At 44.7% G+C, this 26,386-nt stretch overlaps 1 protein-coding gene across 1 annotated transcript; it reads right to left on the reverse strand.

Annotated features, from left to right (window-relative positions):
- Nucleotides 1-25,943, reverse strand: LOC117394922 (glycine--tRNA ligase). Its single transcript, XM_059018778.1, has 17 exons — nt 25,598-25,943; nt 21,183-21,284; nt 19,947-20,049; nt 18,746-18,887; nt 17,874-17,962; nt 17,148-17,224; nt 13,607-13,752; nt 13,281-13,430; nt 10,899-11,061; nt 10,304-10,468; nt 8,795-8,903; nt 7,919-8,063; nt 6,982-7,067; nt 6,105-6,214; nt 4,743-4,836; nt 1,880-2,070; nt 1-322 (listed from the first exon to the last, which is right to left on the reverse strand). The coding sequence occupies exons 1-17, from the start codon at nt 25,859-25,861 to the stop codon at nt 197-199; spliced, it is 2,262 nt and encodes a 753-aa protein (XP_058874761.1). The 5' UTR covers nt 25,862-25,943; the 3' UTR covers nt 1-196.
- Between the last annotated feature and the right edge of the window lie 443 nt (nt 25,944-26,386).

The raw sequence follows: 26,386 nt of genomic DNA on the forward strand, positions 1-26,386 counted from the left end.
CAGTTTTGATTTGGTTTATTTAAAGTATTATCGTTACAGAACATCACGGTTCAGTGAAACACAGGGGAGAACGTCACTGGGTTCATACTGAGGTATGCAAATCACACTGCAGATAAAATTGTTCTATTAACAGTACAAAGGTTTTGTTGCTGCTGTTGTTGCTGGTCTGTATTTTGACGCTCTGGTGCAGTCGTGTTTACTCCTCAGTCATCTCTTTTCTCCCGGTCTCCTGCCCCTCAAAGATCGGGTACTTGGTTTCCACTTCAGCCCAGGTGGTGACGCCGTTAGCCAGGTCACGCACAATGGAGGGAAGATCAGATACCTACAGAGCGCACAAATAGAGATGGGATCTTAAACACTTTGCAAGGCGGGGCAGTCCAGTGCAAATAGAATAGGGCACACTCTACAAGAACAACGACGGGGTCATCAGTAAACCAATGGCCATTCCAATGCCATTTCATCTGACAGCTCAAAGATTAGACACATAACACAGAAATGAATGGAAGGATTATACGTTTCCTGAAAAGTTTGATCTGTGTTATCGTGAGCTTGGGAGGATCCTTACATAACGCAGAGCCACAGGAATTCCTGAAAGCAGGGCTGGAGTCAATTCCAATTCCAATCAGCACTATTCTGTTCCAATGAGCTTCTCGCAGTGAAAACAAATTACTTACATTGAAATCACAGCGTCCATAAAATTGGCTTCAAACAAAAGCTGTGGAACAAAATATCAATTCCTTGGAAGAAATTGTAATGATTTAAAAAATAATTGGAATTGTCTGAAAGAGGAGAGTTCAGAGGAGCTTTGAAGAAGGCGAATGTTTGAAATCGAGCACAGTCTTACTTTACCACCTTGTGTAACTTTGAGCTTATGAGGAGCATGTATGGAAGTCAACACTGATAATAAAATACATTCTGTGAATCTTACTGAAATAACACACACCACGACAGACAATAAAAACATAAAAAAACATTACACATATAGTGCCAGGGCAGAAGCCCTGCATGGATGGAAAGGGTGTGTTTCTGTTAAAACTGTGTGTAAATAAAGATTTTGTATTTTCAATTTAAGTTTGGCAGGAACGAGATTAAAATCTCATCTCTGTCAAATCCTCAATTCTGAGCCGGGTCGACTCACAGACTCCCCGTCTCTCGGTTCTGAGCCGGGTCGACTCACAGACTCCCCGTCTCTCGGTTCTGAGCCGGGTCGACTCACAGACTCCCCGTCTCTCGGTTCTGAGCCGGGTCGACTCACAGACTCCCCGTCTCTCGGTTCTGAGCCGGGTCGACTCACAGACTCCCCGTCTCTCGGTTCTGAGCCGGGTCGACTCACAGACTCCCCGTCTCTCAGTTCTGAGCCGGGTCAACTCACAGACTATGCGTCTCTCAGTTCTGAGTTGGGTCAACTCACAGACTCCCCGTCTCTCAGTTCTGAGCCGGGTCAACTCACAGACTATGCGTCTCTCAGTTCTGAGCCGGGTCGACTCACAGACTCCCTGTCTCTCAGTTCTGAGCCGGGTCAACTCACAGACTATGCGTCTCTCAGTTCTGAGCCGGGTCGACTCACAGACTCCCTGTCTCTCAGTTCTGAGCCGGGTCAACTCACAGACTATGCGTCTCTCAGTTCTGAGCCGGGTCGACTCACAGACTCCCCGTCTCTCAGTTCTGAGCCGGGTCAACTCACAGACTATGCGTCTCTCAGTTCTGAGCCGGGTCGACTCACAGACTCCCCGTCTCTCAGTTCTGAGCCGGGTCGACTCACAGACTCCCCGTCTCTCAGTTCTGAGCCGGGTCAACTCACAGACTATGCGTCTCTCAGTTCTGAGTTGGGTCGACTCACAGACTCCCCGTCTCACAGTTCTGAGCCGGGTTGACTCACCTCCGCCCTGATCTGCCGCATGCAGTCCCGGTCTCTCAGAGTGGCTGTGTGAGGGGTCTTGTTAACTGTGTCGAAATCGATGGTGATGCCGAACGCCACGCCGATCTCGTCAGTCCTGGCGTAGCGCCTCCCGATGGAGCCGGAAGAATCGTCCACCTTGTGAGAGACTCCGTTTCTGGTCAGGGCTTCGGCTGTAGGACAACACCAAAGAAAAGAGGAGAATTAATTCCAATGTACTCAAGTACCCGCTGTACTACCTACTGTAAGAAACGAGGAGAATGAATTCCACTGCATTCAAGTACCCGCTGTACTACCTACTGTAAAAGAAACGAGGAGAATGAATTCCAATGCATTCAAGTACCCGCTGTACTACCTACTGTAAGAAACGAGGAGAATGTATTCCACTGCATTCAAGTACCCGCTGTGCTACCTACTGTAAGAAAAGAGAATGAATTCCACTGCATTCAAGTACCCGCTGTACTATCTACTGTAAGAAACAAGGAGAATGAATTCCACTGCATTCAAGTACCCGCTGTGCTACCTACTGTAAGAAACAAGGAGAATGAATTCCAATGCATTCAAGTACCCGCTGTACTACCTACTGTAAAAGAAAAGAGGAGAATGAATTCCAATGCATTCAAGTACCCGCTGTGCTACCTACTGTAAGAAACGAGGAGAATGAATTCCACTGCATTCAAGTACCCGCTGTACTACCTACTGTAAGAAACGAGGAGAATGAATTCCAATGCATTCAAGTACCTGCTGTGCTACCTACTGTAAAAGAAAAGAGGAGAATGAATTCCACTGCATTCAAGTACCCGCTGTACTACCTACTGTAAGAAAAGAGAATGTATTCCACTGCATTCAAGTACCCGCTGTACTACCTACTGTAAGAAACAAGGAGAATGAATTCCAATGCATTCAAGTACCCGCTGTGCTACCTACTGTAAGAAAAGAGAATGAATTCCACTGCATTCAAGTACCCGCTGTACTACCTACTGTAAGAAACAAGGAGAATGAATTCCACTGCATTCAAGTACCCGCTGTACTACCTACTGTAAGAAACAAGGAGAATGAATTCCACTGCATTCAAGTACCCGCTGTACTACCTACTGTAAGAAACGAGGAGAATGAATTCCAATGCATTCAAGTACCCGCTGTGCTACCTACTGTAAGAAACGAGGAGAATGAATTCCACTGCATTCAAGTACCCGCTGTACTACCTACTGTAAGAAACGAGGAGAATGAATTCCAATGCATTCAAGTACCCGCTGTGCTACCTACTGTAAGAAAAGAGAATGAATTCCACTGCATTCAAGTACCCGCTGTACTACCTACTGTAAGAAACAAGGAGAATGAATTCCAATGCATTCAAGTACCCGCTGTGCTACCTACTGTAAGAAACGAGGAGAATGAATTCCACTGCATTCAAGTACCCGCTGTACTACCTACTGTAAGAAACAAGGAGAATGAATTCCAATGCATTCAAGTACCCGCTGTGCTACCTACTGTAAGAAGCGAGGAGAATGAATTCCAATGCATTCAAGTACCCGCTGTACTACCTACTGTAAGAAACGAGGAGAATGAATTCCAATGCACTCAAGTACCCGCTGTACTACCTACTGTAAGAAACGAGGAGAATTAATTCCAATGCATTCAAGTACCCGCTGTGCTACCTACTGTAAGAAAAGAAGAGAATGAATTCCACTGCATTCAAGTACTCGCTGTGCTACCTACTGTAAGAAAAGAGAATGAATTCCAATGTATTCAAGTACCCGCTGTACTACCTACTGTAAGAAAAGAGAATGAATTCCACTGCATTCAAGTACCCGCTGTACTATCTACTGTAAGAAACAAGGAGAATGAATTCCAATGCATTCAAGTACCCGCTGTACTACCTACTGTAAAAGAAAAGAAGAGAATGAATTCCAATGCATTCAAGTACCCGCTGTGCTACCTACTGTAAAAGAAAAGAAGAGAATGAATTCCACTGCATTCAAGTACCCGCTGTACTACCTACTGTAAGAAAAGAGAATGAATTCCACTGCATTCAAGTACCCGCTGTACTACCTACTGTAAAAGAAAAGAAGAGAATGAATTCCACTGCATTCAAGTACCCGCTGTACTATCTACTGTAAGAAAAGAGGAGAATGAATTCCAATGCATTCAAGTACCCGCTGTGCTACCTACTGTAAGAAACGAGGAGAATGTATTCCAATGTATTCAATTAATTGACTTTCCATTCTTCCTGCTTCATCTACAGAGACATTTTTTGCTTCAGAGATTAATTATTTTTTTAAACCTTTAAGAAGAAACTGTTTGAACAGCAAGCACTGTTAAAACAGTTTGCCCTGGTGAACAGCTGTTTCATTGCCGTTTTAATATACAAAAGATTTTAACATGAAACATCTAATTAACTACTGAGGAGATGAAAAGCTCAGAGTCAACTATTAATACAAGTGAATACGTTGTGTGTGGAGCGTCTCTCATTGTGTAAGAGAGGTCATCCCGTGCAGTTTGGGGTGATCATGTGAATACGTTGTGTGTGGAGCGTCTCTCATTGTGTAAGAGAGGTCATCTTGTGCAGTTTGGGGTGATCATGTGAATACGTTGTGTGTAGAGCGTCTCTCATTGTGTAAGAGAGGTCATCTTGTGCAGTTTGGGGTGATCATGTGAATACGTTGTGTGTAGAGCGTCTCTCATTGTGCGAGAGAGGTCATTTCGTACAGTTTGGGGTGATCATGTCTAGAAGCTGCAGTACAAAATATATAGAAAATGAACCTGAAGTATACACTGGTCCACATCACATGCCTATACACACTTGAGTCTTTGAAATAGCGACGATGTTCACACATATACTTACACAGCTCTCGGACAAAAGGCACAAACTCATGATTCTGACTCAGAGGCAGGACGGAGCATTTGTATGGCGCTACAGTGGCAGGAAAGCTGAAGTACTGGAAACATAAAAACAAAACAAGCAAAGAATGAAAGGGCTGTCCTGTCACAGGCCATCTTACAAACCTGGCACCAGGGTCCGGGTCACTTCCTGTTCTTCAATTCCAATTCCTTTTTAAAACCCTAACCCAATTCCCACTGATCAAAATTGCAATTAGCTGTATTCTGTTACAATGAGCTTCTCATAGTGGCAACACATTACTTACGTTGCAGTCACTGTTTGTTAGTCAATTAAACTGGCTTCAAATGAAAACAGTTGAACAATCACAACAATTAGTATGTCTCTAAAATAACAATTTAAATTCCAATTCCTGCGAAGGAATTGGAATTGACAAACAGGAATTGACCCCAACCCTACTTGACACACTACAGCTCAGTGCAGGGTGTGCTGGACCCTGGGTGTGTTCACTCTCAGTGCAGGGGGTGCTGAAACCTGGGTGTGTTCACTCTTAGTGCAGGGTGTGTTCACTCTCAGTGCTGGGGGTGCTGAATCCTGGGTGTGTTCACTCTCAGTGCTGGGGGTGCTGAACCCTGGGTGTGTTCACTCTCAGTGCTGGGGGTGCTGGACCCTGGGTGTGTTCACTCTCAGTGCAGGGGGTGCTGAACCCTGGGTGTGTTCACTCTCAGTGCAGGGGGTGCTGAACCCTGGGTGTGTTCACTCTCAGAGCAGGGGGTGCTGGACCCTGGGTGTGTTCACTCTGTGCTGGGGGTGCTGAACCCTGTGTGTGTTCACTCTTAGTGCAGGGGGTGCTGAACCCTGTGTGTGTTCACTCTCAGTGCAGGGTGTGTTCACTCTCAGTGCAGAGGGTGCTGAACCCTGGGTGTGTTCACTCTCAGAGCAGGAGGTGCTGGACCCTGGGTGTGTTCACTCTCAGTGCAGGGGTGCTAGACCCTGGGTGTGTTCACTCTCAGTGCAGGGGGTGCTGAACCCTGGGTGTGTTCACTCTGAGTGCAGGGGGTGCTAGACCCTGGGTGTGTTCACTCTGAGTGCAGGGGGTGCTAGACCCTAGGTGTGTTCACTCTGAGTGCAGGGGGTGCTAGACCCTAGGTGTGTTCACTCTCAGTGCAGGGGGTGCTAGACCCTGGGTGTGTTCACTCTCGTGCAGGGTGTGTTCACTCTCAGTGCAGGGGCTGCTGAACCCTGGGTGTGTTCACGCTCAGTGCTGGGGGTGCTGAACCCTGGGTGTGTTCACTCTCAGTGCAGGGGGTGCTGGACCCTGGGTGTGTTCACTCTCACATGCCAACAGCACCAGCAGAACACACTCACTGTTCTCTGCTCATCTCCTTCACGGACATGGAATGTGTGTTCAAAGATGGAGTACATGATTCTTCCAATACCGAAGGACGGCTCAATCACGTTGGGGACAATTTCCTCCACTAAACCGCAACACAAAAGGAGTAGGGAACAGTTTAAGAGATTTATACCATCTACATGTTCTTAATTGTGAATTGGACAGCTGTTTAATATCCTATTATATGGGGTTCTCTAGTACTCTGTATTCTTTGTGTTCACTGTTTATATTATTTACCAGGCTTACTAACCAATGTCCTTTTTCAACCCCTGAACAAATCAGAATTTCTGAAGGGAGGTGGTTTGCAAAATGTACACTAGGGGGTGTGAAGCTTCATGCAATTCCTGTCCCTTGAAAGGGACTCTGAAGAAGGACTCTCCATTTACTTGCAGAGGGGCAGCAATCACATTATTTAAATGGCCTTCTTTTAAGAAACTCTGTTTCAGTTGTTGAAAAAGGATTACAAAGAGATGGGTAATAATGATCATGGAGAAATGCAGAGGCAAAACAGGGATGGGAATAAGACTCCTATTGCAGAGCAGTTTCACCCATTCAGGGTTTTACCACAAGCTTCATTAGCCACAGTGTGCAGGTAACAAGCTCAGATGTGTCTTATCAATCAATCAATCTTTATTTTATATAGCGCCTTTCATAGTGGACCACCATCATAAAGCGCTTCAAACCAGAAAGGGATCACATCACTATGCAATGGGAGTCTTATTTCCATCCCTGTTAACAAATATTAAAAGAGCATGTAGATGATCCACAATATTAATTTCTAAAGTATCCGTTTCAAACAGCAATGGGGATGAATTCCAAGTGGAGGTTCATAAGAACCTAGAATGGACTGACCGTGCAGGATCTTCTGAAATCTCTTCACACTGACCATGTCCTGGGTCAGTTTAAAGGTCTTCCCTTCAGTCTCGATGGTAAACTCTCTGCAAAGATCAGAGGCACGTTTAACATGTCATGGAACAGAAATTAATCAAACAGGAACAGAAATTAATCAAACAGGAACAAGGGTACAAAATGTTCTTCTTTCACCAATTCCAGGGTCTACACTTCCGTTTGTTTTATGGTAAGCAAGCAGCTTGTATAACAGTCCTTCACCAGATCCACTCCCTGCTGAACCCTCTCTACACAACGCAGACACACAACATGTTCTGCAAAGGGAAACGCCTCTAGGACTGTCAATGCCTTCCAATTCTAGGGGACAGGGATTCACTGCTTACTACCATACACCTGCACATACACTACAGACTGATTACATCACCCCTCTGTTCTTTACTTTAAAATCAGATGTCATTCAAAAGTCTATCTTAGCAGGTAGTCTGTGCTGCTCTGTATAGCAATGCAGACACACTCCTAGGAGTTTGCGTTGACTCAGAAATGTCTTCATCTAGACAACGTGGGGAAGCTATAAAAAAGGCCAACAAGATGCTCGGATATATTGTGAAAAGTGTTGAATTTAAATCAAGGGAAGTAATGTTAAAACTTTACAATGCATTAGTAAAACCTCATCTAGAATATTGTGTTCAGTTCTGGTCACCAGAGTGCAAAGAAGAGCAACCAGAATCATTCCTACTACACAATCTCACTGAAGAGTCTGTGCTGCTCTGTATAGCAATGAAGACACACTCCCAGTTCATTCCTACCCGTTCTCATTGAAGAGTCTGTGCTGCTCTGTATAGCAATGCAGACACACTCCCAGTTCATTCCTACCCGTTCTCATTGAAGAGTCTGTGCTGCTCTGTATAGCAATGCAGACACACTCCCAGTTTATTCCTACCCGATCTCATTAAGGAGTCTCTCCTGCTCTGTGATGTAACACTCGTCACAGATGGCTAGATATTCCATCACCAGCTTGGCGTCCTTCTTGTAAGCTTTTCCGATTGCTCCCTTGTTGGCGTCGAACTGAACAACATTGACTGTCTTGTGCAGAGAGGTTAAGGCAGAACATCGGCTCTATCAGGATAAAAAATAATTAGGATAACCCTACCCACCCTACCCACCTAAACCAAATCCTAACCCCAACCCCCCCAACTCTAAACCTAATCCTAACCCCAACCCCCCAAACCCCAATTCTAAACCTAATTCTAACTCCAACCCCCTAACCCAAACTCTAAACCTAATCCTAACCCCAACCAGCCTAACCCCAGCTCTAAACCTAATCCTAACCCCAACTCTAAACCTAATCCTAACCCCAACCACCCTAACCCCAGCTCTAAAACTAATCCTAACCTCAACCACCCTAACCCCAGCTCTAAACCTAATCCTAACCCCAACCACCCTAACCCCAACTCTAAACCTAATCCTAACCTCAACCCCAACTCTAAACCTAATCCTAACCCCAACTCTAATCCTAACCCAAATCACCCTCCTCCTTTTCTGATACAATTGTGCTTACATATATTGCGCAAAAATACTTCCACATTAAGTACATTGTAACTATGCACAACATTGTAATTATGTGTGAGAATACATGTATTTACTAAGTAACTAATTACTGTGTATTTACATAGTAGAGTCATTTCATGTAAAGTGTTACAGAGATGTTTCTGTCTATCACAATGTAGCCCTGGTACTGTAGATGGGCGAGCTGAAACAGGAAACACAGTGTTGCAGTCTCCAGTGTTCTCACACATTGCCCTTCTGGACAAGGATATGGCTTCCTTTAGGGGTTTCTCAGCCACTAGGGGCACCTTGGTGGCTCGGGCATGGCAGGTCAGGTCATAGCAGGAGCGGTCAGCACAGCCCACAATCTCAATCCAGCCCTGCAACAAAAGAGAGCAGGAGCGGTCAGCACAGCCCACAATCTCAATCCAGCCCTGCAACAGAATCACGAGAATCCCACGGCTAACAGGAACTGAACCCCAGGGCTAACAGAAACTGAACCCCATGGCTCATAGAAACTGAGCCCCAGGGCTAACAGAAACTGAATCCCAAGGCTAACAGAAACTGAACCCCACGGCTCACAGAATCTGAATCCCACGGCTCACAGAAACTGAACCCCACGGCTCACAGAAACTGAACCCCACGGCTCACAGAAACTGAACCCCACGGCTCACAGAAACTGAACCCCACGGCTCACAGAAACTGAACCCCACGGCTCACAGAAACTGAACCCCACGGCTCACAGAAACTGAATCCCAAGGCTCACAGAAACTGAATCCCAAGGCTCACAGAAACTGAACCCCAAGGCTCACAGAAACTGAACCCCAAGGCTCACAGACACTGAACCCCAAGGCTCACAGACACTGAACCCCAAGGCTCACAGACACTGAACCCCAAGGCTCACAGAAACTGAACCCCAAGGCTCACAGAAACTGAATCCCAAGGCTAAAAGAAACTGAACCCCAAGGCTCACAGAAACTGAATCCCAAGGCTCACAGAAACTGAATCCCAAGGCTCACAGAAACTGAACCCCAAGGCTAACAGAAACTGAACCCCAAGGCTAACAGAAACTGAACCCCAAGGCTAACAGAAACTGAATCCCAGAGCTAACAGAAACTGAACCCCAAGGCTAACAGAAACTGAATCCCAGAGCTAATAGAAACTGAACCCCACGGCTAAAGGGGTTTCTGTACAGTAATTCAAATCAGGGTTGTTTTATTCACGTCCTTTAGAGGATGTTAAAAGATCCCACAGCAGGTTTTTGACCTTTGTTGTTAGAAGAGTTACATTTTAACAGGCTCCGTGGAGTGCAGCTGTACTGTAATCTTTACACTGGAGTAAATGCTTAGCGGATCTGTCCTGTTAAAATCTTCACCAAAATCTCCAATCAAAACCTTTCATAGGGAAACGTTAATGATGATTAGTGCAAAAATCAGAACCTCAGTTTGCTGGAAGTGACTTTGCGAAGGAAACTCCACTTGGCCTTAGGATTAGAAGGTTGAGTAAGGCATGTGCAGGAACGTATGGGAAAGGAGATTAAATGCAGCAACCTTATTAGAGAGAGTAGTTAGTGGCTGGTTGCACCTGAGTGGAGTAACAGCTAGCAACTAATAAATGGTAAACATTTGGAAATTTCTGAAACATGGCCTTGTCTCATCCTAAAAGCCTAACAAAGTAGTTAATTCCATGTTAACATTCATTCATAAACCTGACCTGTTTTCACACCAGGATGGCCCTGCATCACACTATTGGCACTAAACTGCTGCGCTGGGAAACCTACGTAAGATGTCTTGGTCTCAGCATCCCAGCAGTCACAGGCGTAGTGGGCCATCTCATTGTCCATGTGCTGACGGAATCGCAGCTTGTCTGGAGAGACCCCTACTTTCACCAGGTACAGGTAGATCCTCCCAATGAAATATCCCAGGACGGAGTTGTTGATCACACCCTGCAGTTACACAAGGCATCCACTTATCAATCTGTCATCAGAACAGGAGCCAATGTTTCAAAAGGTAAAGGGCAATGGGGGGTTCAAAAGAACACAAGACAAGCCTAAAGCTGAGGGAACAGGAAGCCGCTTTGTGGCTTGGAACTTGGTTTCAGGAGACTAGGTTTCAGGCCACTGCGTGCCACACAAGGGGACACTAGGTTTGATACAGCAAAGTTGTCTCAATAGGTTTCCCGGTCTCCTGGAACCAGGATTCAAGCCTCTGTTGCTGAAAAAAAGTGGCTTTGTGTTCCCTCAGCTTAATGTTAATACGTTGCCCTTACATGCAATTGTAGATCAAGGTCTGAAAATGATAAATAATATATTAGGAATCGGAACAGCATGTTCTTAGGATCTCTGTCCCACAGCTGAACGAAGAGGCGTCCTTCACCTGCTCAACTGCATCTCCCAGCTTCATCTTGTGTGCAGACTGGCCGCTGGTCTGAGCCTTGGAGGAGTACAGGGTGAGCTCCAGGTCCGCCAGGCTCTGGAACTTGGGGTGACTTTTATCATTGGGATCCACGAAGTGCTCGATTTCTGCCATGGTGAACTCTCTGGGAATTCAAACATTTTTGTTAGTTTTTTTCAGGAAGGAAAAATCCACTTTAGTTACCAAACTAACAGATTATATTGTACTATCAATCCGTTTTTTATAAAAGAAGCACACATTGGGGTCATGTCTAAACATACGAGTCACTGGAAAAGCACTCGTATGACAAATATGAAGGAACACATCTGCTGAATACAAGAACTACAGCAGGTCCCATAGAACATCTCCACAGATCATGGTAACTGATACCGCGGGATACCGGTCAGCAATATGGAATAGTACAAGCACAGAGCAATATGGGACTTTATAAGCACACAGCAATAGGGAACAGTACAAGCACACAGCAACGATACAAGCACACAGCAATATGGAACAGTACAAGCACACAGCAATACGGAACTTTACAAGCACACAGCAATACGGAACTTTACAAGCACACATGGCAGCAGTGTGGAGTAGTGGTTAGGGCTCTGGACTCTTGACCGGAGGGTCGTGGGTTCAATCCCAGATGCGGGACACTGCTGATGTACCCTTGAGCAAGGTACTTTACCTAGATTGCTCCAGTAAAAACCCAACTGTATAAATGGGTAATTGTATGCAAAAATAATGTGATATCTTGTAACAATTGTAAGTCGCCCTGGCTAAGGGCGTCTGCTAAGAAATAAATAATAACAACAACAATATGGAATGATACAAGCATACAGCAGTACGAAATTTACAAGCACATACAGTGCCCTCCATAAGTATTGGGACTGTGAAGTCAAAATTGCTATTTTTGCTGTACACTCAAGCAATATGAAAATATGATTAAAAGATGAATATGAGGCAAAAGTACAGAATGTCACATTTTATTTCTGGTGGTTTCAACACATATATGTTTTACCAACTAAGAATAACAGCACTTTCAGAGTTCCACCCCCTCATCTGTGAAGCATGGTGGAGGTAGTGTCATGGCATGGGCATGCATGGCTGCCTCTGGAACGGGCTCACTCATCTTTATTGATGATGTAACGAATGATGGCAGCAGCAGAATGACTTCAGAAGTGTACAGAAGCATCTTGGCTACCAATGTAAAGGAAATGCCACCAGACTCATTGGGCGGCGCTTCACAATGCAACAGGACAATGACCCAAAACACACTGCCAACACAACCAAGGAGTTCAGGGGAAAAAAGTGGAAAGTTTTAGACTGGCCAAGTCAATCTGATTTAAATCTGATTGAACATGCATTTCAGTTGCTGAACAGGAGACTGAAGTCAGAAACTCCCCAAAACAAGCAACAGTTGAAAATGGCTGCAGTAAAGGCTTGGCAAAGCATCTCAAAGGATGGTACCAAGAGTTTGGTGATGTCAATGGGTCACAGACTCACTGCTGTTATTGCATGCAAGGGATTTGCGACTAAATACTAGCTTTTATATTTCTTATGTTTGAATTGTCCCAATACTTATGCTCACATAAAATGGAAGGATGGAACTCTAAAAGTGCTGTTATTCTTAGTTGGTAAAACATGTCTGTCTTGAAACCAAGAGAAATAAAAGGTGACATTCTGTACTTTTGCCTCATATTAATCTTTTAAATCGTATTTTTATATCGCTTGAGTATACAGCAAAAATAGCAATTTTGACTTCACTGTCCCAATACTTATGGAGGGCACTGTAGCAATGATATAAGCACACAGCAATATGAAATTTACAAGCACACAGCAATGATACAAGCACACAGCAATATGAAATTTACAAGCACACTGCAATGATACAAGCACACAGCAATGATACAAGCACACAGCAATATGGAACGGTACAGTATGAGCGGCAAGCAGTGAACTTACAGCTGATCAGAACTCTGGACACATGTATAAATTGAGCAAATCTAAAGCAGTGGGGAATATGGACTGTCTTGTATCTTTTTTTTTTTTTTTTTTTTTTAATTTACTCGTTGCCAATTAGTTTTTATTATTTTCTCCCCAATTTGAAATGCCCAATTATTTTTTTAGGCTCAGCTCACCGCTACCATCCCTGCGCTGACTCGGGAGGGGCGAAGATGAACACACGCTGTCCTCCGAAGCGTGTGCCGTCAGCCGCCCGCTTCTTTACACACTGCGAACTCGCCGTGCAGCCACCCAAGAGCTACAGCGTCAGAGGACAACGCAGCTCTCTGCTTTTACTGGATGCGCCACTCGGGAGCCCCCTGTCTTGTATCTTTGATTCAAGCGCGAGCGGCTTACCTGACTCTGATGAGGCCGGAGCGAGGAGAGATCTCGTTCCTGAAGGAGTTCCCAATCTGCGCGGCAGCGAAGGGCAACTTGCCCTGGTTGAACTCCAGCAAGCGTTTGAAATTCAGAAAGATTCCCTGAGCAGTCTCAGGCCTCAGATAGCTGGAAGCATTAGAAAAACAATCCATGAACACGCAAGCAAAACAAATAAATACATAAACAGTGTTGAGTTGAGCAATTAGAAGCAACCCCTCTGGCCAGACATGCACTCCAGTGGTGGAAAGAACAGCTGCTGAAACTGCACCTCCAGAGCCTCTGAAGACGACTGCAGTGCTTACCCTGGCATGTTTCCTCCTGGCCCGATGCACGTCTGGAACATGAGGTTGAAGGAGATGGGAGGGCTCACATCGTTTCCAGTGACAGGAGATTTCACATTGTACTTCACAAACAGCTCAGCTAACTCCTGCTGGCTGTAGTTGTCCAACTGCCAATAAAAAGAAAAAAGAAAAAAAGATACAACTTAACCCATTACCCTCTTCAACTGCAGATGCAAAAATGAATGTGTACTCCAGGGACCAGATTTTGAAATGAATGTAATTGGTATTTTTACCCCTGAAATTGGTATAAAATAATAATATTTGGAAAAAAGTCAATACATTTATAACATTTTTCTTAAGGCTCCTGTGTACTAGACTGTCATATTCAATAAAGCAAATCGGACACAAAGGTTTTCTTTTTTTACATTTTATTTTTGTATGAACAAAAACAAGCTATATTATATATATTAGCAAAACTTATACACAGTAAAATAACCGTTTTATATACATAACAGAAATATTCACGTTTCTTATGCAAGTAGGTACACAATTACGCAAGAAATATATAAAAAGAATACATGTTGCTGCTTGTTTGCTGCGGTACCTCCAACACTTCTCAATGTCTTTGCAGATAGAAAGGGATTTTTGCATGGAATGCAATTGGATAATAAAGTCACTTGATGATTTCGATCTCTCCTCCCCATCTTCAAAACACATATCACATTACTAACACTGCCTTAGGGCATTATGACAGAGAGAGAAGGGATCTGAGCACCGCTGCAATACAACCGGAGCACCTTCGCACTACAACCAGAGCACCGCCGCACTACAGCCGGAGCACTACAACCAGAGCACTACAACCAGAGCACCGCCGCACTACAACCAGAGCACTACAACCAGAGCACTACAACCAGAGCACCGCCACACTACAACCTGAGCACTGCCGCACTACAACCGGAGCACCTCCACACTACAACCTGAGCACTACTACCAGAGCACCGCCACACTACAACCTGAGCACTACAACCAGAGCACTACAACCTGAGCACTGCCGCACTACAACCGGAGCACCTCCACACTACAACCGCCGCACTACAACCAGAGCACCGCCGCACTACAACCAGAGCACCGCCGCACTACAACCAGAGCACCGCCGCACTACAACCAGAGCACCGCCGCACTACAACCTGAGCACTGCCGCACTACAACCGGAGCACCTCCACACTACAACCGCCGCACTACAACCAGAGCACCGCCGCACTACAACCAGAGCACCGCCGCACTACAACCGGAGCACCTCCACACTACAACCTGAGCACTACAACCAGAGCACTACAACCGGAGCACCGCCGCACTACAACCTGAGCACTACAACCAGAGCACCGCCGCACTACAACCAGAGCACCGCCGCACTACAACCAGAGCACTACAACCAGAGCACTACAACTAGAGCACCGCCACACTACAACCAGAGCACCGCCACACTACAACCTGAGCACTACAACCTGAGCACTACAACCAGAGCACCGCCGCACTACAACCAGAGCACCGCCACACTACAACCTGAGCACTACAACCAGAGCACCGCCGCACTACAACCAGAGCACCGCCGCACTACAACCAGAGCACTACAACCAGAGCACCGCCACACTACAACCTGAGCACTACAACCAGAGCACTACAACTAGAGCACCGCCACACTACAACCAGAGCACCGCCACACTACAACCTGAGCACTACAACCTGAGCACTACAACCAGAGCACCGCCGCACTACAACCAGAGCACCGCCACACTACAACCTGAGCACTACAACCAGAGCACCGCCGCACTACAACCAGAGCACCGCCGCACTACAACCAGAGCACTACAACCAGAGCACCGCCGCACTACAACCAGAGCACCGCCGCACTACAACCTGAGCACTGCCGCACTACAACCGGAGCACCTCCACACTACAACCGCCGCACTACAACCAGAGCACCGCCGCACTACAACCAGAGCACCGCCGCACTACAACCAGAGCACCGCCGCACTACAACCGGAGCACCTCCACACTACAACCTGAGCACTACAACCAGAGCACTACAACCGGAGCACCGCCGCACTACAACCTGAGCACTACAACCAGAGCACCGCCGCACTACAACCAGAGCACCGCCGCACTACAACCAGAGCACTACAACCAGAGCACTACAACTAGAGCACCGCCACACTACAACCAGAGCACCGCCACACTACAACCTGAGCACTACAACCTGAGCACTACAACCAGAGCACCGCCGCACTACAACCAGAGCACCGCCACACTACAACCTGAGCACTACAACCAGAGCACCGCCGCACTACAACCAGAGCACCGCCGCACTACAACCAGAGCACTACAACCAGAGCACCGCCACACTACAACCTGAGCACTACAACCAGAGCACTACAACTAGAGCACCGCCACACTACAACCAGAGCACCGCCACACTACAACCTGAGCACTACAACCTGAGCACTACAACCAGAGCACCGCCGCACTACAACCAGAGCACCGCCACACTACAACCTGAGCACTACAACCAGAGCACCGCCGCACTACAACCAGAGCACTACAACCAGAGCACCGCCGCACTACAACCAGAGCACTTTCCCCTGCACTGAATTACTGTAATGTGTTATTATTTTGTGGAGCCTTTTAGATTGGGACTGAAAACCTGCTGTTTTACCCTTATACCAGCAACGTTATGGGGTTAAAACGGCAGGTTTTCAGTTCCAAACAAAAAGATAATTATAAGACTGTTTGCACATTCACTTTGTCATCCACACCACTCACCTCCTGACAGGCATTATACAAAGAGATCAGATTGAAAAAAAAATAGAATAGACGGCAGACCTTGATGTGCACAGGCATTCTAAATCAATATTTCTTCAGATAAAAAATGTAAATCCTTAGTTTTTGCTATAAACTGCTGCCTCCTATTTTGAGGACAGTCAAGTTAGACCGTAACCAGAGCAGTGAAATTCCACGCCAACTACGAAGTTCAACACATAGCAAATAGAGCTTTACCATCGACTGGAGCCCCGAGAGTCAATGAAAACAAATCTGGCTCACGCAGGGAGAGGGAGGGAGAGGGGGAGGGATCCTACTATACCAGCTTCACTGCCACTGCACTGATCCCCAGAGGGAGAGAGGGAGAGAGAGAGAGGGAGGGATCCTACTATACCAGCTTCACTGCCACTGCACTGATCCACAGACTTCATTGTAACAAAGATACACTGCAGTGTACAGCAGCACTCTCCAGCATGTTGGTCCAGGAGGAATTCCTTTGAGACAGAATATGCCCAGGTATACTTTCTATACACTTCAAATATGCCCAGGTATACTTTCTATACACTTCAAATATGCCCAGGTATACTTTCTAATACTTCACATATGCCCAGGTACACTTTCTATACATTTCAAGTTTAGAAACACTGTTGGAAATGATGTGCACAATGAGGGGTGGGAGTGGAAGTGGATTTTGAAAGCTTGCTTTCTAATTGTAAATGTGTCAGAGCGAGATACAGACACCTACCTGAGTGACAACACTGTCCATCTCTGCCCTCTTCTCTGCTGCACACTTCTTATCCGACATTAACTTCTGAAGATGAGCTGCAGTAAAAACAGAAACAACAAGTGCAGTCTTACTGGAGCTTTTAGACAAGGTTAGGATTAAATAACTACACACAGTTAGCAGTCTGTGTGTTATTTTCATGTCATCATTAACAAAAACCTGCTATGCCAACATCAATGTAATGTACAAGCGCAACACTGACACCTGCTGGAAATAAGAGGAACATTTCTATTGAGGGATCCAGGACATTTAAAAGACACATCATATTTACTACGGGGAGGCATCAGTGGTTTAAATCCGCTCATGTATTCAGTAAATACACATTTATTTTAATACATACTTCTTGTGTGTATACAGATCTGTTAAAATGAAAGGCAGGTCTTGTGTGTATACAGATCTGTTAAAATGAAAGGCAGGTCTTGTGTGTATATAGATCTGTTGAAATGAAAGGCAGGTCTTGTGTGTATACAGATCTGTTAAAATGAAAGGCAGGTCTTGTGTGTATATAGATCTGTTAAAATGAAAGGCACTTCTTGTGTGTATATAGATCTGTTGAAATGAAAGGCACTTCTTGTGTGTATACAGATCTGTTGAAATGAAAGGCAGGTCTTGTGTGTATACAGATCTGTTGAAATGAAAGGCAGGTCTTGTGTGTATATAGATCTGTTAAAATGAACTTCTTGTTACCTTTCAAGAGGTGGTCTGCACGGAAGCATTCTCCATTCTTTACATCCTTCACCATGAAATCAGCAAATTTTTCAACATGTCCAGAGGTCCTAGAAAAAAGAAGAAACAAAAACACTAAATACAGTACAACACTGCATATTAAACATCCAACATCTCTTATGTGCACTAGCAGCAGTGTCACTGGTGACTTTTCAGAAGCAGTTTTTGCTGCAAGACAAATTGTGCTCCAAACACAAACAACAGAGAATCATGTTCAGTTCCAGTGATTGGAATTCATATGCACAAGAGAAGCAATGGGGTGTTGTTGTAAATGTGCACACTACTATACAACAGATCCAAGCACAGCCCGACACTGGGCTGGTTGTTCAGTATTGAAGCACAGCCTGACACTGGGCTGGTTGTTCAGTACTGAAGCACAGCCCGACACTGGGCTGGTTGTTCAGTACTGAAGCACAGCCCGACACTGGGCTGGTTGTTCAGTATTGAAGCACAGCCCGACACTGGGCTGGTTGTTCAGTATTGAAGCACAGCCCGACACTGGGCTGGTTGTTCAGTACTGAAGCACAGCCCGACACTGGGCTGGTTGTTCAGTATTGAAGCACAGCCCGACACTGGGCTGGTTGTTCAGTACTGAAGCACAGCCCGACACTGGGCTGGTTGTTCAGTATTGAAGCACAGCCCGACACTGGGCTGGTTGTTCAGTATTGAAGCACAGCCCGACACTGGGCTGGTTGTTCAATATTGAAGCACAGCCCGACACTGGGCTGGTTGTTCAGTATTGAAGCACAGCCCGACACTGGGCTGGTTGTTCAGTATTGAAGCACAGCCCGACACTGGGCTGGTTGTTCAGTATTGACAATGAAGGCTCTTACTTGAGGACTGCCTCTGGGGTTAACATGGTGCAGTCGATTTCAAGGATCTGCTCCTCCTGAATGAAGTGCTGCCGCCAGAGCTGAATGATGTTGTTCTTCAGGGCACAGCCAACAGGGCCAAAATCATACAGTCCACTGACACCTAGAGCAATGAGAATATATACTGTAACAGAGCCAAAATCATACAGCACTGACACCTAGAGCAATGAGAATATATACTGTAACAGAGCCAAAATCATACAGCACTGACACCTAGAGCAATGAGAATATATACTGTAACAGAGCCAAAATCATACAGTCCACTGACACCTAGAGCAATGAGAATATATACTGTAACAGAGCCAAAATCATACAGCACTGACACCTAGAGCAATGAGAATATATACTGTAACAGAGCCAAAATCATACAGCACTGACACCTAGAGCAATGAGAATATACACTGTAACAGAGCCAAAATCATACAGCACTGACACCTAGAGCAATGAGAATATATACTGTAACAGAGCCAAAATCATACAGCACTGACACCTAGAGCAATGAGAATATATACTGTGACAGAGCTAAAATCACACAGCACTGACACCTAGAGCAATGAGAATATATACTGTAACAGAACTAAAATCACACAGCACTGACACCTAGAGCAATGAGAATATATACTGTAACAGAGCTAAAATCACACAGCACTGACACCTAGAGCAATGAGAATATATACTGTAACAGAGCTAAAATCACACAACACTGACACCTAGAGCAATGAGAATATATACTGCAGACAGAGCTAAAATCACACAGCACTGACACCTAGAGCAATGAGAATATATACTGCAGACAGTTTGTCAAAGAAGAAATATGCAATGTATGGCTTGCAAAATCCAAAACAATATGAAAGCATGACCTCAGTGTTGAATCCAAGTTTAGTGTTCCTGTTAAAGCCAGACTATAGCCTGCCAGTGCTGCTGTTGTTTCAGGTGTTCGTCTATGATAGGTACAGAGCACAGCTCATAATGGTTTGAAATCCTGGTCTAACAAAATGCACACTTGAAAAGTTGACAAAACAAACGAAAAAAAAACATATATGCATTATAAAGAGATACATAGATATGAAACCTAATAGCAGAATTGTCCACACAGTGAGTGAAGGGATATGTTACAATCCGTTCACAGGGTATTAACGGACAGTGGAAGCCACACACTCACCCCCATAGATGGCAAAGGCCTGGTCGTAGAAGAACCTCCTCTTCAGGGTGTCCTCCAGTTTAGGTCTGTCGACGATGTCATCCTGGGGCTGCAGAGCCAGCTCCTGCAGAGCAAAGAGATTGAAACAGAGACTGTGTATCTAAAACACAAGAGCAAAGAGATTGAAACAGAGACCGTGTCTCTAAAACACAAGAGCAAAGAGATTGAAACAGAGACTGTGTATCTAAAACACAAGAGCAAAGAGATTGAAACAGAGACTGTGTATCTAAAACACAAGAGCAAAGAGATTGAAACAGAGACCGTGTCTCTAAAACACAAGAGCAAAGAGATTGAAACAGAGACCGTGTCTCTAAAACACAAGAGCAAAGAGATTGAAACAGAGACTGTGTATCTAAAACACAAGAGCAAAGAGATTGAAACAGAGACCGTGTCTCTAAAACACAAGAGCAAAGAGATTGAAACAGACTTGAATACAATATAACAAATCACAACAAGGGAGAAATGTGATCGTGTGTCGACCATGTGTCCCACTGCTGGTAGCCTCAGTGCTATTGGCCGTTAAACATTACTTGACGCACATGTGAAGGAGCTCAGTAAACCAGACCTGAGCTGGGCGAGGCAGGGCGGGGAGGAGAGGGGCGGGGCAGGGCAAGGAGGGGAGGGGTGGGGCCATTTCAAAACCATGTTTTTTTTGTTTGTTTTTTTAAACAGATTAAAGCAAGTTATACAATTTATATGCTGCTATTAAAAGGTGGAACAGGAAAGTTATCTGTAATAATAATAATATTCTTTCATTTCTCATTGGTTGAGCCTCACCTCTACCATATTAGTTTGAATGAACTCAGTCAAAGTGGAGCAGGGTCGGCTCAAATCCTGTTCTTCAATTCCAAACCTTTATAAAACCAATTCCAATTCCCATTCCCTTTTAATCAATCCCAACACAACACTGATCAACACTGCAAAGAACAGCATTCTGTTACAATGAGCTTCTCACAACACCTTAATGAAATTGAGGTCACTGTTAGTCAATTAAACTGGCTTCCAATTAAAGCATGAATAATCACAAAAAGTATTATGTCTCTAGGGAAGGAATTGGAAATTCATTTTAAAAAGGAATTGGAAATGGAAGTGAAACAAGAATGGACGGGACCCTGGTTTTCAGATGAACAAGCTCTTTATGTGCCACTTCTCACTGAATCTTTGTTTACTTCCCTATTAAAATAAATCAGCACAGACCTTAGCCTCCAGAACCCGCTTGCGAGCCTTCAGCTCTGCCACAGCTTTACTGACATCTACAGCTGGGGCTTTCTCTTCTTTGAGCTGCCGCACCAAGTCCCCCTGAAACACAAAGGCATTGCAGCAATGAGAAACACACTGTCCCCTTGAAACACACAAGCAATGCAATACAGCAATGAGAAACACACCGTCCCCCTGAAACACAAAGGCATCGCAGCAATGAGAAACACACCGTCCCCCTGAAACACACAAGCAATGCAATACAGCAATGAGAAACACACCGTCCCCCTGAAACACACAAGCAATGCAATACAGCAATGAGAAACACACCGTCCCCCTGAAACACAAAGGCATTGCAGCAATGAGAAACACACCGTCCCCCTGAAACACAAAGGCATCGCAGCAATGAGAAACACACCATCCCCCTGAAACACAAAGGTATCGCAGCAATGAGAAACACACCATCCCCCTGAAACACACAAGCAATGCAATACAGCAATGAGAAACACATCGTCCCCCTGAAACACAAAGGCATTGCAGCAATGAGAAACACACCGTCCCCCTGAAACACACAGCAATGCAATACAGCAATGAGAAACACACCGTCCCCCTGAAACACAAAGGCATTGCAGCAATGAGAAACACACCGTCCCCCTGAAACACAAAGGCATCGCAGCAATGAGAAACACACCTTCCCCTTGAAACACAAAGGCATCGCAGCAATGAGAAACACACCATCCCCCTGAAACACACAAGCAATGCAATACAGCAATGAGAAACACACCATCCCCCTGAAACACAAAGGTATCGCAGCAATGAGAAACACACCGTCCCCCTGAAACACAAAGGCATCGCAGCAATGAGAAACACACCATCCCCCTGAAACACACAAGCAATGCAATACAGCAATGAGAAACACACCGTCCCCCTGAAACACAAAGGCATTGCAGCAATGAGAAACACACCGTCCCCCTGAAACACAAAGGCATCGCAGCAATGAGAAACACACCTTCCCCTTGAAACACAAAGGCATCGCAGCAATGAGAAACACACCATCCCCCTGAAACACACAAGCAATGCAATACAGCAATGAGAAACACACCGTCCCCCTGAAACACAAAGGCATCGCAGCAATGAGAAACACACCGTCCCCCTGAAACACAAAGGCATCGCAGCAATGAGAAACACACTGTCCCCCTGAAACACACAAGCAATGCAATACAGCAATGAGAAACACACCATCCCCCTGAAACACAAAGGCATTGCAGCAATGAGAAACACACCGTCCCCCTGAAACACACAAGCAATGCAATACAGCAATGAGAAACACACCGTCCCCCTGAAACACAACGGCATCGCAGCAATGAGAAACACACCGTCCCCCTGAAACACAACGGCATCGCAGCAATGAGAAACACACCATCCCCCTGAAACACACAAGCAATGCAATACAGCAATGAGAAACACACCATCCCCCTGAAACACAAAGGCATCGCAGCAATGAGAAACACACCATCCCCCTGAAACACACAAGCAATGCAATACAGCAATGAGAAACACACCGTCCCCTTGAAACACACAAGCAATGCAATACAGCAATGAGAAACACACCGTCCCCCTGAAACACAAAGGCATCGCAGCAATGAGAAACACACCATCCCCCTGAAACACACAAGCAATGCAATACAGCAATGAGAAACACACCGTCCCCCTGAAACACAAAGGCATCGCAGCAATGAGAAACACACCATCCCCCTGAAACACAAAGGTATCGCAGCAATGAGAAACACACCATCCCCCTGAAACACACAAGCAATGCAATACAGCAATGAGAAACACACCATCCCCCTGAAACACAAAGGCATCGCAGCAATGAGAAACACACCGTCCCCTTGAAACACAAAGGCATTGCAGCAATGAGAAACACACCGTCCCCCTGAAACACAAAGGCATTGCAGAACAGACTTTGCCACTCACTTCTACAGGTGGTGGAGAAAAAATAGTAGCATGGATGTGTAGGGGGCGTTGTCCAGGTAAAATCATCATATATGCACAAACTGAATTGTTGAATATGTGACTGCAAGGAAAATGTACCTTTTCAATTCAATCAGCTGAACCCACCTTGGCAGCTTGGTGCTTACCCGACTATTACCCCAGGTCCAAGTGCACAGTATTTTCAATACAGTACGTTTTTGTTTGTTTTTACTGTGCATTTGTTAATAGCCTACATACAGCAACAATTCAATAAAATAAAGGAAGGCTATTAGAAAATGAGTTGCATATGTTATCATGTGATTTACCTACCGTGCCTACCGAATAAAAACAGGTTTGCAATAGATCGTAGATTACACAGCATCCCGATTAGCACACAGAACATTTACATCAAGTCTAATTAATAATAATGCATCTGAAAACACACGCACTGAATGCAAGCTCTCCGGCTACAGAGTATTAACAAAACGTTGTTTTTGCACAGGAACTGCATACTTTTATATTATACTTTTATATTTTGAAGTTCACAAACGCATACTAATCAAGCACTGATTGCATTTTCGTGAATAACACGCCAGAGCGACACTGACATTACCTTGGATCGCGTGAACAGAACCAGCTGATACCTAGGCGGCGCCACTGTCCTCAATGCATACACCGTCAATACTAACCCTATACAAATATGTAATGCTAGTATGTTAATAACAGTGCGTACTGCCTGTCCCAGTCATGTTCTCTGACTTGCATCTGGTAATTTGTGATCCACGTATGAAACAGTTAATTTGCATCGGCTTGACTGGGTTCAACACCGGAGTGAACCAGCCGCTGGCCTTCAATAAACACACTTGTTTATACCGACTGGCACGCAGTGTGGAAAGTGCGTTACCTGGGACTACGCGGCATGACGTCAGATGACAACTCGGGGTAATTACTTCTGGGATAAGGACGCTGTGCTTTGTAAACCCAGCCCTTCATGTGTACATTATTGAAATATTTATTTGTATTTTATTTATTTATTTAGATTTCATTTTGAGGTATATTTATTTTTGTTTTAATATGTTCTTAGTATTTTTTAGCAATCGCCAAATTACCAAATAATAAGCACTAACTTTGATTTTTAACAGTATTTACATGGTTAACTGATGAAGCATGATTTACACGCGTAAGAGCACCTTGCCAAGAAGTGTCTAGCTACAGTATATCCATTTTCCGTGTTTCGCTTTCAATTACTTTGCTGCACAGTGCAGTCAAACGTGGCACTAGTAACATAGGGGAGGAACCGAAGACCAGTGTCGAAAACACCCAGGACTGTACCACAGAAAAGGGAAGCAAGGAAACCCCGAAGCAGTTTCACGCCCAGACCACCTAAAGATTTCTAATGCATGCTCTCATGACTCCAGCTTGTGAGGCTGTACCTAGATGAAAAATGCTAATGCTAATAGCACCACTGTTTTAAAAAGAATAATAACCGTATCGGTATGCGAATGCATCCCAAAAAATGTGATTCGCTTAAGATACAGAAAAGCAGAATTCACTCACCGCTCACTCTAAATTCTAAACGATAATATGGGGCATGTCCGCAGAGTTAACTTGATTTCCCGGTCATTAGCCGTCGGATCTGCTTCATTTCACATTGTCACTGCATTCCAAATGGCCGCGTTGTCACTGCAACACTAACTTGTTTAAGTTATGGAGATGTTATTCTATTAAGTTGGCTCGTTTTATATTCTGTAGGCATAGAGGAGGCTTGGTGGTCCAATGGTTAAAGCTGGGACCTTGTTACCAGGAGGTTTCCGGTTCAATCACAGCTCAGCCACACCGACTCACTGTGTGTGATCCTGAGCATGTCACTAACCTCGTTGTGCTCCTTTCAGACAACACGTAAAAAAAAAAAAACGAGGTCCTATTGTAAGTGACTAGTCTCCGTAAATCGATTTGAATGACAAATAATCATAATAAAAAGGAAATTATGTATGTGTACAGTATACTGTTATCATACTAGCGAGAAGTTAAAACGTCACATACAGTACGGTGTATTTATAACTGGAAGTAGGTACACCGCTCGCAATCTCTAAATTAGGGTAGAATAGAAGAAAGGGTTTGATCAATATACAATATATCATTAAATATGACTGTTCTCTATCGGGTTTAAACACACCCCAGTGCATTTTAAACACGTTTTTATTTACTGATTTTACATTTTTACCTGCAGAATCATGCCACTCAATTATGGTCAAAAATCAATCGCCTGTTTCAAATACTGTCAACATTTCACGATGACAGAACGTACAGTACCTGCAAGTTAAGGTTTGGGATAGCACACATTTTAGCACAGATTCGTCGAATTCATATGATGCGTGATCACAAGATGTTTATATGTATGTATTTATCGATTCATTTATGTATGTATGTATGTATCTTACCTGTTCCTTCACTGCCTTCCTCAGAGGAGCCAGCACCTCTTCAGTATTACCATCCATGTTTCTCCTTTCTGCAAACTGCTGCCAAAGACTTTTTCTCTTGTTGTTTTTCAGCGATCGGGCTGACACGGAGAAGAGCCTGCCTTTGTGCTGCGCACAGAGAGGGTCTCGACTTGATACAACACCGGCCGATAGGTAGAAAGCAGGCGGTTTGATTGCAGTCTGCACGCAGATTCTGAGCAGGGTGGGTGCAGCTTTGAGAAGCATGGACTGGAAAGGCCGGTACAAGGCAAGCTGCACACGTCAGGGACTGAATGATGAAATCTCTAGAAATGGGTAAAGTGGCGTGCTGAACGAAACCAGCACATTCACAGCAGCGCAGCGCTGAGAAAACATGCAATGGGAAGTTTGCAAAAGCAGATTCACCAAAAATAACAAAACTACAACACACACAGGAAATACAAAAACAATAAATAAATAAATACATGAAATGTACCAGAAGCAAAGATTCCCGTGACTGTATTTTGTAAACATTTTGCTTCACGAAAGCAAAATCGTAGTTTCGGTGTGTTTGTTGTTGACAAAAAAAAAACAGCGTTATACTACAGAACGCCACTAAAGGTCCCCATCGCAAAGCCTTCTGATTTATATGTACTTCAGCACAGAGACACAGGCTGTTTTCTATGTCAATTGATTATATCATCAGAAACCATTGCTTTATGGCGTTCTATTATTAATGGCATTGAAACCACATAGTACACAAGTTTTTTTGTTTATGGCAATTAAATGTGT

This window comes from Acipenser ruthenus, chromosome 3 (genome assembly GCF_902713425.1).
Source record: "Acipenser ruthenus chromosome 3, fAciRut3.2 maternal haplotype, whole genome shotgun sequence".
Classification (NCBI taxonomy): domain Eukaryota; kingdom Metazoa; phylum Chordata; class Actinopteri; order Acipenseriformes; family Acipenseridae; genus Acipenser; species Acipenser ruthenus.

Coding starts and splice junctions, on each gene's coding strand:
- LOC117394922 (XM_059018778.1), bottom strand. CDS start 25,861: ATGCTTCTCAAAGCTGCACCCACCCTGCTCAGAATCTGCGTGCAGACT. Junction 13,753..17,147: donor TGGACAGTGTTGTCACTCAG/GTAGGTGTCTGT, acceptor TTTTATTGGCAG/TTGGACAACTACAGCCAGCA. Junction 11,062..13,280: donor TCCGGCCTCATCAGAGTCAG/GTAAGCCGCTCG, acceptor TTGAATTCCCAG/AGAGTTCACCATGGCAGAAA.